The 14,833-nt window shown below is 44.3% G+C and overlaps 1 protein-coding gene across 1 annotated transcript in view; it reads right to left on the bottom strand.

The window, feature by feature from the left end:
* COQ8A (coenzyme Q8A) overlaps window positions 1-14,833 on the bottom strand; it is a 28,313-nt gene that overhangs the window by 9,030 nt on the left and 4,450 nt on the right. The window contains exons 2-6 of the mRNA XM_072333222.1: window positions 10,814-11,005; window positions 8,949-9,353; window positions 7,675-7,741; window positions 6,258-6,332; window positions 739-861 (exon numbers count right to left, since the gene is read on the bottom strand). Of these exons, the coding sequence (XP_072189323.1) occupies window positions 739-861; window positions 6,258-6,332; window positions 7,675-7,741; window positions 8,949-9,353; window positions 10,814-10,990 (847 nt within the window). The 5' untranslated portion in view covers window positions 10,991-11,005. The remainder of the gene's footprint in view (window positions 1-738; window positions 862-6,257; window positions 6,333-7,674; window positions 7,742-8,948; window positions 9,354-10,813; window positions 11,006-14,833) is intronic.

Here is a 14,833-nt window from a genome sequence, read left to right as displayed (position 1 = left end):
GTCACAGAGGAGCCCAAGAAGTGGCAGGAACTGTGCTAAAACTTGTCCAAATAGCCAGTCCAAGAACAGAATATGGTGCACTGCTGAAAGTATCTCCCACCACGACTGCACTGGGGTTCCCAGGGCCTGTCATCTCCCCATGCAAAGAAGCACACCACACACTTGTCACAGGAGTCAGATGAGGGCCGCACACTGCCACTGAAACTGGTAAGTCCTGTATGTTCTTGACATCTGAGTGAAGTCAATTGGGGTGTGTCCCAAACTCCTGCCAAAGCTCAGTAACATTAGGAGACAGCAGACAAGTGACAGAAATCCAGAGTATTTGTGTTCCTCAGAGCTGGTCTTCCACTGTCCCATATTCACTTACATGCCAGGCTAGCAGTACCTCTACAACCAGGCTCTGGCCACATATCAGGTGCAACTTATAATAGTGTCCTAAGAATTTTAAGTTTGTTAAGATTTCAGCTGTGTGCCTGACTGAGCTCAGATGTACAACAGGGGCACTGAGAAAGCAGCGGTATGAAGTCTATAAAATAGTTATTTCAGACTGGGATTAGGCTGAACTGAATCAAACATACCACCATTGCTGTTCTCACATTAGAAAGCAACATGCTTAGTGTCTGCATTCACTTTGCACTGACGCATTTCAGACAGCCCACAACATATCACAAGAAACTGACTGCCCCCACCAGGCAGCGCAGCTGATGAGGGTAGCTGAGGACCTATGCCCCCACTTACCTTGGATGCTTAACATCTGTCCCAGCTTCAGCGCAGCCCCCCGGACCTTGCACAAGGTTCTCACAATTCTTTCTGCATTGGCCTCCGACAGGAATGGGCTGGAATCCATCACCGCTTTCTTTCCTGGGGGTAACGAGAGAAAGCTTAGGGATGAAAATCACCCTCAACTCAGTAAGCTCACTCCTCTTGAGCCCACACTCAAGAAGAGACTTGCTTTTCCTTGGAGGAAAAACAAACTAGGACTAAAACCCAGTCCTTGCAACCCAGGGGCACTAATATATATGCATCATACTCCAGTTTGGGCATTGCTGGCTTGAGGGCTGACAGCAGTGAGGCACAGCAGCACAGGCATCCATGGAGGCTATGAGAAGTGTCCAGAATGTTGGTGTTTGAAATGGCTGCACCAGATAGCTCAGTCAAACACTCTACATAAAGGACTGCCAAGTCCTGTGGCATAGGCTGCTGTTTAGCCTTAGCTTCAGGAGGGTAGCAAGCGTGAAACATGGCAAGGGGGACCATCAAAAACCCTGACAGCACACTGGGATTGTCTGAGAACGTGCTCACAGGGTGGGAGCACAACTCATAGCAGCACCCAACCTCCTTTCCCATATCCTGTCATTCTTGCCTTAAACACATGCATTCATACATGAACACACACTGCTGTGCAGCTGTACTTACTAAAGCATGCACTAGGCATCTGTAGAAAGCAGATGTAGCTTCCACATTTCTGAGTCCATAATTGCGTTCTTCTTAATCAAACTGAAATCCACTGCCTCCTACTGCACAGCTATAACAAACTGTCCCAACACCATAACCCCAAAACAACATGGCTGCGTGCAGCATCTTGACAAAGCAGCAGATTGTGTGATAAGGTTATGAAGGCAGTGAAATCTAAGGAGGTAGTTCTTACAGGAGAAGCCCAGCAGGAGTTCTCATATGGGATACCACATTCTTCTTTGACAACTGTCAGAGGAAATCAGTTCCAACTATCTTTCCCTCCTACATCCTCAAACACATGTTCTTACAGGCAACTTGCTACTGAGAAAAATACCTAATGTATACAGAAGAACATCCCAGCAACGATCAGTTACTTGTTCCAATGCAAGCAACGGCTTATGCAGAACACAGTCTGTCCCCAAAAGAGGACAAAGATTGACATATTTTTACTTATTTCTTTTTAAAGAGGAAAGGGAAGGAGGAAGGAAAGAGAGCAACTCGATCTTTTGATCCCTTTGGGTGAAGCAGCCCAGAGCTCCTTCTCCAGTAGGACAGCTCTCCTCCAGCTCCGAGAGCAGGGACAGAAGGGGCGGGAGGGCATCCACCAACCACTTCTCTGGGTGCTGCTGCTCAGCGCCTGCTGACAGAGAGCCAAGCAGGAGGGAGGTCAGGCCTTACAGCCAGGCTGCAGAGACCAGAGCTGATATGTTGATCTTCGAGCTACTCCGTTTTCAACACTTCAGAGGAAAGGGTACGAAGGATAGAACAGCTGAAGCCAACATAGACGACAAGCAGAGCCTGAAAGGGCACAGCAGCTGCAGTGGCCCTGATGATCTCAGACAGATGGAAATTACAGTGATTACAGCAACAAGAGATCCTCTCCATCTCCAGCAGCTCTCAGGAATGTATACAGAGAGAGCTCAGACTGGCCAGGGGACAGGGAGAAAGTACTGGAATGCATGAAGGCATGTACTGAGTTCCAGCTCTCAACTGTCCCACAAGAAGAACTCGGGGTCCTTAGCAATGGTGAGACAAACAGCCCCTCTCACAAGCTTCAGACACACAAGAGCTAAGGAAACTACTAAGTTAAAGCCATGCCTTCCTCCATAACACCTGCACACAAATACCCTGTTCTGGCAGTACAGTGGGATGAAAGAGCTGGTTAATGATTAAAGTCACTTCCAGAAACCAATAAACCATAACAAAGAGTTTTTATCAGAGCAGCAGCCCAACAGAGGCATTCTTCTCACCGAAATCAAGACCAGAGGGGCACTACCTGACCAACAACCTGCCCAAAAGTCAGTGGTCAGCTGCTGCTTATTTGTGTACGTTGCTAACAGTGGGCATAACAAGTAGCTAACTATTTTCAGGACTATTTGCTATACAAACCTTGGAGCAATGGAAAAGTCCAGAACATAACCCAAGCACTTAGGACTAACAATTCAAGGAGACTGCATTTCTTCTTTCCTTAAGGAAACACACACATGTTCAAACATGGGCTGACACTCAGCCCTTTGGTGCTCTGCCAGGTGCACATTGCCTATCAAGAGAGCCTAGTATACAGATCATTAATAAGTTACTCATTTGACCTTGATTCCACAGCGCCTTTCTGCTAGTAATAGCAATATGTAACTGGGCAGTGCTTCATTTCTATCCATGTTAGTTTGTTCTACTCTCCCGTGCCCAGCCCCTCTAACACTATGCACTTACACACTGAATACAACAACTGCCACTGCAGCCCCATTTTACAGGAGTGATGTTTTCAGTTGTACTGACTGAGCAGCAGGAAAGGAAACCAAGAGAAGTCTCCTTCCAGTCACTCCTGAATGCCACCGCAAGTGTGAAATTCTCAGGCATGTATTTCATCATATGTGTGCCCTGCTTGTTTGGTGTTCCAGGAAACTACTGTTAATATAGTGTAGCAGTGGCAAGGGAAATGACATCTCATTAACTTCCAGAGAACAGGACAATATGCCATTCTCAGACAAGAGCCTGAACATGACCTTATGGTGCTGGCAGCCAGAAAAATCTCTCAACCTGGGCACAACCGCCTCAAGCTGTCAGTAGAGTGCAGAGGTACTTTTGTGTTTGCCTGTTTACAGGAAAAAGAAGTAAGAGGTAGAGGTACCTCTGCAAGAGGTTTCATCCCACGATGGCAAAGGCTGGTATCGCCAGAAACGGTGGAAAGAAAATGGGATCTTGGACACAAATCTGCATACATGCCCTCTGCCATGCATTGCTGCAGAGAGAGAGCTCATCCTGAATCACAGAATGGCTTGGGTTGGAAGGGACCTCAAAGATCATCTATTTCCAATCCCCCAGCCATGAGCAGGGCTGCCCCAGGCTCATCCAACCTGGCCTGGAGTGCCTGCAGGGATGGAGCACCCACAGCCATCTGGGCAACTGTGCCAGTGCTTCACCACTCTGAGTGAAAAATCTCTTCCTAACCTTTAGCATTAACTTCCCCTCTTTCAGTTTAAATCCATTCCCCCTTGTCTCGTCACTACCAACCCTTGTAAAAAGTCAGTCCCCCTCCTGCTTGTAAGCTCCTTTAAAGTACTGGAAGATTGTAATGAGGACACTACAGGTAGAGGCTGTGGCTAACTGAAGAGCAGCAAGAGTGAGAGCCTAAATCACCCAGAGTCCTTCTCACGTTCTTGGTTTGAGACACTCCAAGAAAGCAAGAAGGCTAAAATAATCTTTTCCTTCTGCCCTACTTCAACACTTACCACTCTTGTCCAGTCCTCGTCTACACAGTGTAACCACTGCTCCAAGATCTTATCTAAGCAGACAACAGCAAGAAGCAAAAGCGAAAGCAAGTAAGATAGCTAAAAATAAAAGCCAGGTGATTTTTCCAACTCCCCTGCCCAGCATTTAAGTCAGCAGCCTTCACTGCCATATGTACTAACCAAAGTTTGTGCAAGAAAATTACTTCTTCCAGAAGCTGACTGGGCCTGCAGAGCAGACTTCTGGCCCCAGGTTACAGTTACAGGGGAAAACAATCATTTCTCCATCAGGCAGAACAATATCTTAAGCTACAATTTCCTCTTTTCAAGAAAAAAAATGTGTCTGCTGCCTTCTACATAAACATATACACACACCTTTTCAAGCTGCAAGGCTGAGAAACAAAGCTTATGTACTCCAGCATATTTCATAGCTCTGCAAGCTCATGTTTATGCTTTAGTGTGTGCCCAATTAGACAATAATCTGACAAGCAGAGCAACCAACAACTGTGCAATTCCTTCTCTGCTTAAAGCAAGGCCAATCATTAACCTCCGACATGTACGAACAACCTGCCAAACATCACAAGCGCTGAAAGCAAAAGATTTCAGGTATTGTCTGGAGGATGAGTCATGTTTGCCTACATGCAGGCTCAAAGCAAAGAAACTCATCCAGCCTCAAAAACCTCAGGTCATGGAGAGAAAACTCTTTGCCAAGGATCCTCCTTTGCTGGGCTGCTCTGCACCGCCTAGTTGTAAGGGAATACAGAAATGCACATGATCAGGTAGTGTCCTGGGCAGTACACAGCCCTTTCCTTCCCCTCCGCCACCAGGAATGTGTCAGTTGTTCTGTAGGGTTGTTTTTGCTTTGTTTTCGTTGTTGAGGTTTTGGTGGTTTTGTTAATTTGTTTCAGGGAGTGAGGAACAGAACTGTAATTTGGTTGGTTGGTTTTTATTTCTCCAATTCTAAGCCTCCTGGGATAGGGGTTCTCCTTCCTCAGTCTCCATCCACCCCTCACTACTAAACAAGGGTGGGGAAGACACAAACTGGCCTTGTAGTACAATACGAATGGCCACAGAGTAAATGAGAGCTGCTGCGTACTTGTAAGTTATCCCAAAGCAATGCTGCCCAACAAAAAACCATTCGGCTCTTTTTCTTGAACTTGTAACTGCAGAAGCTTGTCCTTTTTATCAGTTCCTTCTCATCACTGGACATAATCTAAACATAAAAAACCACACAGAGCAGCTGAAGACCACGCACAGCCTGCAGTAATTCTAACAACTTCACACTGAGCAGCACGCCACCAAAACGTTTCACTGATAAAAATCAAGTGCCTTGAACCATAAATCTAAATTAATCTGACATTCTCTAGGGAAGAACACCGTGTACTTTTTATGCCATAGACCATTCACCCACATGGTACCACTCTGTACCGCTGCAGCCTAACAAAGCATAAGCGTTGAAAACAGCCACCATAATGCAGCCAGGTATAACTCAAGAACATTTTTACCTCCAAGTTCAAACAGGCTGCATGGATACAAAAACTGTTCAGAGAAAGATTAAAGAAAGAGATACTACAAGTAGAGAGATGCCATTTAGCATGACATTAAGTGCTCTGTCTCTCTTAAGAACAGAACAGCCATCCTCTGAATTCCTACCATGCACAACCTCCTTCCATTTCTAAGAGTCTGCAACCAATAACAGCATGAAGTTTTCAGACAAAAGGGCTCTTTTACACTACATGTTTTCATTGAACGATTCAAAAAACATTGTTGTACCAACACAGTCTAAGAGAGGATGTAAGTATGATATTCATGCTCATGTGTGATTATGAGAAAATTAACTCTGTGAACAATGCTGGCAGAAGTATTGTCCCATATATATCTCCATCCTTTGTTTACACACTGAGGTTGTGGCTTACTTCAATGGGAAAAGAGAAAGCATAGAAGGATTATGTTAAAAACAGAAGAACCAACCAATGTCCCCACTTTCAAAAGAATACAACTTTTCAAGCAGCTATGCAAGCAGTCAGTGGCTGCAGGGGAATGAAGAGAAAGGGTGAGGATGCAGGAAGAGCTTACCACTGCGTTCTTCAGGTCTAAGGCTCTTCTTTGCAACTTCTGCCAACGCCCCAATGCCGAGACCAACAGCTAATCCTTTAAAACAACAGGGAGGTCAGAGTGAAAATACTACGACCACTGAGCAAATAGCTTTTGCATTTGAAATGCAGTCATCTCCAACCAGATCCAACATACAAACAGTTACTGGGAGCAGAAAGCATCAGGAGTCACACAACAATACAGTGAAGATGTATCTCATCAACTAATATTAGAGACAGAAAAGAAACAGCAAGTCACTCACATTACTTTTCCTATTGGCTAAGCAACGTTTTGGACTGCAATGAACCTTAGAAGAGCCACAGTCACTTTAGATCTGCAAACTGCAGACTTTACTGCAAGCTTCCTGAATTTTCTTATTGCAAAAAGACCTTAGTATACTATTAAAAGGGCAGACTTAGAAAGCAGAAATGTGAATAAGGGAGACACAATCTGAACACAAAAGTCAAACCAAGAATAGTGGGAGTGGAACTGATGACCCATTAGGCTAAAAAACAAACAAACCAGTAACAAACAATAATTTGTTTCACCATTTCAAACTGCAGTAAGGGAAAATAAAACAAATAAAGGACAATGTTCAGTGCTGTAAATGAAGCTACCAGCAGTCACTCCAGCTGCAGCAAGCAATGTATGAAAATGCGTATAGGTAACAAAGTCCAGCAGTGACTGATCACAGAGAAACATGAGCTCAGCAGGGAGAGCAAAAAAAGCACTGGAGGAAAAAAAGATCCTTAATTGTTCCAGCAGTGTGTTCTTTGTTCCCAGAACTCTGCTGTCCATGTAATTGTGCCTCCCGTTACTAATAGGCTCATCACCCCGCAATGCCTCAATGCCACAGCAGAGAGAGCAACAGTCCCCAGTACGTCTGAGAACAATGAAAAAATATGTAGAGAAATAAACAAGGAGGAATAATTCAAGTGTGAGGGCCACGATGCCAGGAGTATGAAATTCAGCTTTCTGAACCCCAGGAACAGTTAAATGAAAGCTGCTTTTGACCTCAGCATTTTATTTTATTTTTAACTTACTTGATCTTCAGCACAAAAAAAAACAACTGGAATCCAGTGTGGACTTCCAGTAGCAAAGGGAGGCACACAAGTACTACCTTCCTCAGCAGCTAGATACGATAAAAGAGCAAGAAAGATAAGATGAAAAATGTAACTCCTTTCTGACTAAAGGCAAAGAGCCGTAATGGTAATGAAAAAGCCCAAATCAAGTTCTGGAGCCAAACCACTTGTTTGTGAAAAAGCACTTTCCTATCAGCAAGTTGAACACAAAAATGGAACCGCCTTCTGTTGTAGCAGGAGCGCTGTCACAGCCAGCCATCAGCCAGCTCAACTGTAGTGCCTTTAGTGCCTTTGCAGATGCAGGTGTGCAAACTCACCTCCAAAGTTGGCAAGCCGACCAATCCTTGTGACAGGAACCTTCCGCTCCCGGGCCCGTTCACTCAGCTGCCACAGAAAGACAAGGCAAGGAAAACAAACAAACAAGTCAGTTACCTGCAAACAAAGAACGCGACTCCAAAAAACACTTGAAGAGCGTATCTGTGCTACGGAAAGCTCTTCTTGAATGCCAAGCCAAATATACAGTGGGAGATCTTCAAGTGAGAACACTGCAAAAATATTGCTACCAAACTTAAAAACGCATTAAGCCAAGAAATGGACAAGAGTGGGAAAGACAGAAAAGCTGATAGCCATGTTTAGAAAGTCCATGTTCACTTTTAGCTTAACAGCCCTTAAATTTTGAACTCGGAGAAGCACTGCAATATCAACCAATGCCAAACTCTCTTCTCCACATGCAGTTAAAAATCATGACAAGTCGTCAGATTGATGGGACTGCAGATGATTTCCCCACAAAACAGCCAAAGCAGAAGCATACAGTTTCACTGAAGCAATACCCTGAGTAAGCAAACCCAAAGCAGCATCTGATAGTGGGTCTGAAAGAGGCAAGTTAGAGCAAGAGGCAAACATCTCCACTGTGAATTCTGCTGTGGGTTTTCAGTGCTGGCTCCCACAAGGACATAGATATAGATCACAACTATTGCTTCAGGGCTCTATGCTACTTTCTAATCTACTAATGCTTAGGACAACATTCCATCCACCTCTAGGAGGACAAGACATAGCACAGGAAGCCATGGCCTTTGCTGAGTGAAGCTTAGATCCGATCCATTCTTCATGGCCATAGCAAGACCATTAGCTAAAGGAGACAAAGCCCTCCAAGAAGACAGACCCTTTGGGGCAGCCTTCAAAGCACTGTAGCTACAAACAGTCCACATCTTCTCAACATTTCACTTAAAAAACTGTGATGAAATACAGATCCTTCATTACAGTAACTTGCATCAACACATTGAGTCCACACAGTCCAGTGAATGAAAGGAGAACTCCTGTCAACACCAAGTTTAAGCCTAACCCTACATAGGCATTTTAAACATCCTCTCACATCAGAACGTTGGATATATAAGAGGTAGATGTGAAAGGAGATCCTGTCATAGAAACCCGGGTTAAGAAGCACTGACACTTCTATCTTTTCCTCTCCAAAAGGGAATTCCAGAAAGAGAAAAAAATAATAGAAACACGGGAAAAGGTGACTTATGGATAATCCAGAATAGTAACAAGAACCTATAATTGTAAAAAAATCCACACACAAACATACACGTACCATCTGTTTGTACGGTTTCTGCTCAGTTTTGGCCTGCCTGGCTTTATCAATATCTTCAGCTGTTAATCCACCAACAGAGGAATGATCTTGGTGAAAAGCCCTGTTTTGTCCAAAGACAGCAGCAAAAGGATTTCCAGGGTCCCTAAAGCCTCCAAATAACCTTGCATCCATTTTGGGAGGGAAAGGCTTCTGACCCAGACCAGTATCTCCAGTCTCACCAACGCTTTTAAAAGGTCCATTTGTAGTGTAAGCGTAAGCAGGGCCTTCACTGCTGTGTTCATGAGGCTTGCTGGGGGCAGTAGAGAAGTCCCTCGAAGCATCCGATGGCTCTTGTGCCAAGAAGTCATAGTCTTTCCCAAAATCCTCGCTGAAATCACTTAAGTTCTCCTGTTGTTTGCCCAGCTCCTGTAAGCAGTAATAGAAACACTCTAAGTAAAGAACTTAAAACCTGCTCCTTATCCATGGTCTGAAGACCTTATCCACGGTCCTCAGAACAAGGCATGCAGTTTGGCTCAAAGACAGATAAGTAACTTGTTGAGACTCTGGCACATTCACAGCAAAATACAAGAAAAAAAAACAAAAACCAACAGGAAGAGATGCTGAGGACATTACAACTACTGGGCATCTTTCAGCGCTGCTGATTGGGCAAATCCACAGATAGATTCTCAAACACAAATACCTGGAGATGTCCTGGTCAACAGGATTGTAATCCTGCTGTGGTCAGTTAAGCAGTCAGCGTATTTTAGACTCTTTCCTAAACACTGAATACATTTTGTCTCCTTACAAAAAGCCACCACCAGAACATCTGTACAATTATTCAGCAGGTCTCATGCTATTCTGAACTTCAGCTTCACAGCAAGGGCAGAGGAGAAATCTCCTTGCAGAGACTGTGGCCAAGCACCCATTAACAATTTCAAGCTTCAGACCACGGATTTCTTACAAAGTTCATTTGGCAGCAGCTTCTCAAGCAACTTCCATTCAGAATGCAGTCTTGCAAGTGTTTTGACATGACCTCTCTTGTGTAGAGAAACATACACAGAAACAGGAGTATATTCTCTCCCTTCTTGAAGGCAAAAGGAAGACAGAGGTAAAACAAAGCACTGTCCCCATAAACAAATTAGCTTAGGGTATTTCTCGGGACAAAGCTATTGCAAGCTTAAGTAGAAATAAGGTTCTAGGATTGAAGCTTAAGGAGGCTGCCAGGACAGCCCAAGCTTATTGCTTCAAATATCATTAAAAGTTCACCCATTAGCTTTTGCCTTAAAATCATTATATGACCACATCATTGTTCTAAAAAATGATTGCTCTTAACGTAGATAAGCCCTACTTCAAGAGATGAAGCTCCTGTAAATCCATCATCCTTGTGCCTGGTAAGAGAAGCTCCTGCTTAAAAATAGTCTGGCTTCCTTTAAGTTCCTCATCTGCAAGCAAGTTGTTCTGAAAATCCAGCCTGAGCTGTGAGTGAGGAACACGAGTATCTGACCTATTCTGAAAAGCATCAGCTTTACCAATTCTATAAAGAAAGGAAGCAACAATGCCAATAAATTCTAATAAATTCTGAGAGCTCATTCTCTTAGTCAAAGCAGAGGTAATCCATTACTGAGGTCTGAAGGAGACTTAACTAACACCGAGTAATGCAAACCAGTACACTAGTAACCATCCTCTTACACTCCTGTCCAAGTATGTATGGCATACTGCTGATGTTCTGGACAAATCCTGGCACGCTACAACATCTGTATTAGTTGCTTTAGTAACTCAGAGGCCTGGGCTTACGATAGGATTTCCTCGGCTCTACACAACACAGAGATTACCTGGAGGAAATGCCAAGCTTCATACTAGACTGTGCACACAGGAACATCTCTTACCTGCATTTTCCCCAAGGCAGAACTAAACTGCTCTTCAGCAGTGGCCTGGAGACTCCTTGCAATGGTAACTGCATCGCCCCCAAGGATCACCTGCCGCAGCTGTCCTGCTTGGGTTTCCAGGACTGCTTTACTGAGCTTTGTCAAACCTCTCATGACCATGATGGCATCTCCCGCCATGATTGAACTTCTCTGCTGAAAAAAAAATAATAATAACAAATAAATAAATAAAAACCCACAAGGGAAGATGTCAAGGACAATGTTCGCAACCTTGTTCACGTCGCCTAAGAGCTGGTGGCACATAGCAGACAATCTCGTTTCGTTTTGGTTACCAGCCAACACAGGAATTTGTTTGCAGCTCAAATAACACTTCAGCCAGCCTGAATGGCAGCTAGTTAGCTGCCACCTTACCAGGCAAAGCGAGACCTCTTCTTAGGACTGCCCATGAATTAGGACAGCATTCCAGGATTTCTCACTGATATTTCATTACCAGTGAGCAGAGGAAGCAAAGACAGCTACATTTCAGCAATATGGCAAAGATGATCTTAATTCTTTTCAAATAAAAAGCACTAGAAGCATTAGCGTTTGACCTCTGATTATCAGAACATGGAACACGTTCTCAGAGACTGATAGCGTGGATGAAGTGTACTGACAACTGTCACATCCCATTCCTGCCCCGGAGTCATGCCTGCTCATTTTACATAGCCCGATTCCTTCACCTTCCCATCAGTGGGTAAGCTTTGTGTGTCCTCCAAAGGTTGTCTGCTCAGCCCTCAACTCACTCTGCTACTTTTAGTTGGAAGCTTAAGCAGGCTCAGAACACTCACCTGCCAGAACCCAGCGCTCATCTGAAGGAATCACGCTGCAATGATCTGTGTTTTTATTCCATACCCCTTCCTGTTTGAGAAGCACTGTCCCAGATTCCTTACAGTTAATCAGTTTCAGTATCTTCAGATACAAAGCAAGCACTATAGGGTGCAGGATGGTGTGCCTGTGAAAACCAAGTTACACTGACTCCTTTATGTGCATGGGAACTAAGCACAGGCTCAGGGCACTGCCTTTCCTTCATGTCTGTGGTCCACGTAAAAGAAAATCAGGAGTGGCCAAGAAATGCCTTATCTATACAGAAGGGAGACTTTCACCTTATTTCGTTCACCTCTGAGCACTACAAAGCCACGTTAATAATTACATTATTCCTAGGTAGGTACACAGACACCAATTCATTTTCAAATGGTAACCTTCCAATAGCTACACACATACAACAGATATAAAGGTTAGCACACTGGAGTGGTATGAGTGACACTAAGTCAACAGTCCACATGGTATGACATGCAAACCACAAGCAGCCCTTCCGGGAGAAGCAGAGCCTGTCTCAGAACAACTGCTGCAGCCAGGAAGTATTACACACTGTTACACACTACAGGCTTTCAAGCATGGTTTTCAGAAGGACACTCAAGTGTTAGCAGCATATCTGGGCTACAGTGAGCTCTGAAAATAAAAATGAAGTCAACCTCGGTCATTATTCTGTGGTCAGCCTTACAAAGCCTGTCCGTAAGCTACAGACCTAAAACAACTGTTATTTCTCAAGGTCTGCAGCATTTAACCAATGGTTTAATGCTTCACAATGCACTTCTGAAACTTGAAAGCTGCCTTTCAGTTAAGGAGATGTATCCTGTGGACAGTCTGTTTCTCCACATCTTTGGCATTCCTCACAAACTTTGTTCTCCAGACCCTTCCCCAGCAACACAGCCCATCACAGAGCATTTAGGTACTGCCAGAAGGAGAAAGATGAGAGAAAAGGTGCTAGATAATCGAGGGGAAAAGGACTGCACAGAAAAAATAGCCGAGAATTATTAGAATTATTTTTTCTTCAATAGAAAAGCAAGAAGCACAAGGAAGAACAGGAAATACCAAAACTGGAAGCAGGTACTTCTGAGGCAGAAGACTGATATGTGACCCCTACAGTACACACAGATTGATACCTGGTGTAGGCTGAAGGGATTTTTTTCCTTACACTATGCTCTATTCACACTACTACTAAATCAAGAAGAAACAGCATAAGCAAGCTTTGGCAGAGTGATTTAAAGGAGTCATTTCAAACCAAATTGGTTCCAGCACAGAAAGTCCATATTACACTTGACTTGTCCCCTGAGGACTTACTATCTGGAACTGGCAGAGGAGGGCACTTTCTGTACGCATACACACCAGTCATCACATCTGCACAAGTTATCAGAGTGCCTGCAAAGCTGCGTCCAAGGGAGCTGACAAGTGCCAGTCAGGAGCTATTCTCCCAGTATGGGCTGTGTCACAGTTGCTCAGTTCCTATGGGAAGCACTCACACCTACAAGCAGCATGTGACTCAGGAGACGAGAACAAAGCCATCCACAGACACTAGACAAGATCCACAGAGGGCAGAGGGGCTGCTATGGGTTAGATACCGCACTGGTAGCTAAACAGCTTCCTGACATCACATGAGACTTTGGACCCTACTGTAAAGCCACACAACTAAAGTAATAAAGCAAACTGCCTGTGATGCTCCTGTGTGCAGCACCCACCCACTTTCCTTCAATGAAAAGCACTTTTCCTTCCTTTACCAGCATGCCAACTACCGGACTGCAAGATTAGCAGTTTCCCTCAGCTCTCTGCAAAATTTTAACCGCCTTTATCTCTAATTTCTCTTTTAAACAAACTACAGAAAGGCAGATAATTTAAACAGTCTCTATGCATTCTGCCACTTCATTATTTCCATTATTGCAATCGCTGCTATCTCCGTTGTATCTACACGAGGGCTATAATCCTGGCATCAGTGATAAAACCACACCGTGAACACCAGACTGACTGCGGTACCAGAATGAAACAAAGGATCCCACAGAACAAGATACAGGTCACCAGCTAATCAGCACATTTGCTACGTGGCCATAAACCTAGCAGCAGTCTGTAACAGAAGTATTCTTTTCTGTATCCTGTCCTTATTTCAGATTATTCCATTTCTTTTCACGTTCTGCCTTAACAGCCCTTTCATGTGATCCTTTCATTCACAGCCTTTTTCCATTCCATCACATACCTCCCTACCAATCCCCTTTACACCAGATTTCCAGGCCTTTGCTTAGACAGATTTTCAGTAGTTAGATTCCTTGGGTCGCAGCTGACCCAGTTTTTAACCATGCTGGGCACAGAGAAAACAGCATTTTAAGAGGCGGTTGCAGTCATCTTCATCATCCCTTAGACTGAGCTGAAGTCCTACCCTGTTCCCCCTTCATCCTTCCTGCTCTCCATATCTTCACTTCAGCTCCAGGAGAAATTTGTTCCAAGATCAAACCTAAAACAGAACCAAGAGCTCCTATATTTGCCTCCTGCCCCACGGCTTTGACTCCAGCCTCCTTAAGCTGAGATTTTCCAAGTCTCTGACAAAGCTTTTAAAACTACTCCTGTGCAAGAGAATTTGCCAGTGTAATTCAGACAAACACCTACAAAAAGCAGGCAGAACTTGCTTACTCTCTGATCACCGTAACAGTGATACGTGCACTGATAGAAGTGGCTGCTTGGCAGGCAAATAAATACACCTTTCCACCAACATTCAGAAAGCTTCACAGTCATTTATGGCAAAAGACAGCTGCTTCAAAATCCAGCATGAAGAATTTCCCCATAAATGGCTGGATACACAATGTAAGAGTGAAAAAACAATAAGAACAAAATCCTTGGACACTTGAGAAGTAAGCACGGCCGGCCTTATTTTAGGCACAGACGCATCAATGCAAAGTGAACGCTCTGGACCAACTGCCCTATTTACTCCTTTCTGGATGCTGTCTGGGGTCACGCAAAGGCACAGCCGCATGCCTGGAATGTGCAGCAGCTCTTTCTGCCATGATCATGATCTAGAAATAATGCGCTCACAATGAAGATCCCAGCAGGGGAGTGCACTCCCTCATTACAGGCCGCTTTCCTTTACTTCTCTCCACACATCTTGACACAACACACTAATAAATGCTGTCCCAGGCACATGCTGTTTCCCACCACACTGAA

The sequence above is a fragment of the Excalfactoria chinensis genome, chromosome 3 (genome assembly GCF_039878825.1).
Source record: "Excalfactoria chinensis isolate bCotChi1 chromosome 3, bCotChi1.hap2, whole genome shotgun sequence".
Lineage (NCBI taxonomy): Eukaryota > Metazoa > Chordata > Aves > Galliformes > Phasianidae > Excalfactoria > Excalfactoria chinensis.
This window is presented reverse-complemented; position numbering and strand designations above follow the sequence as displayed.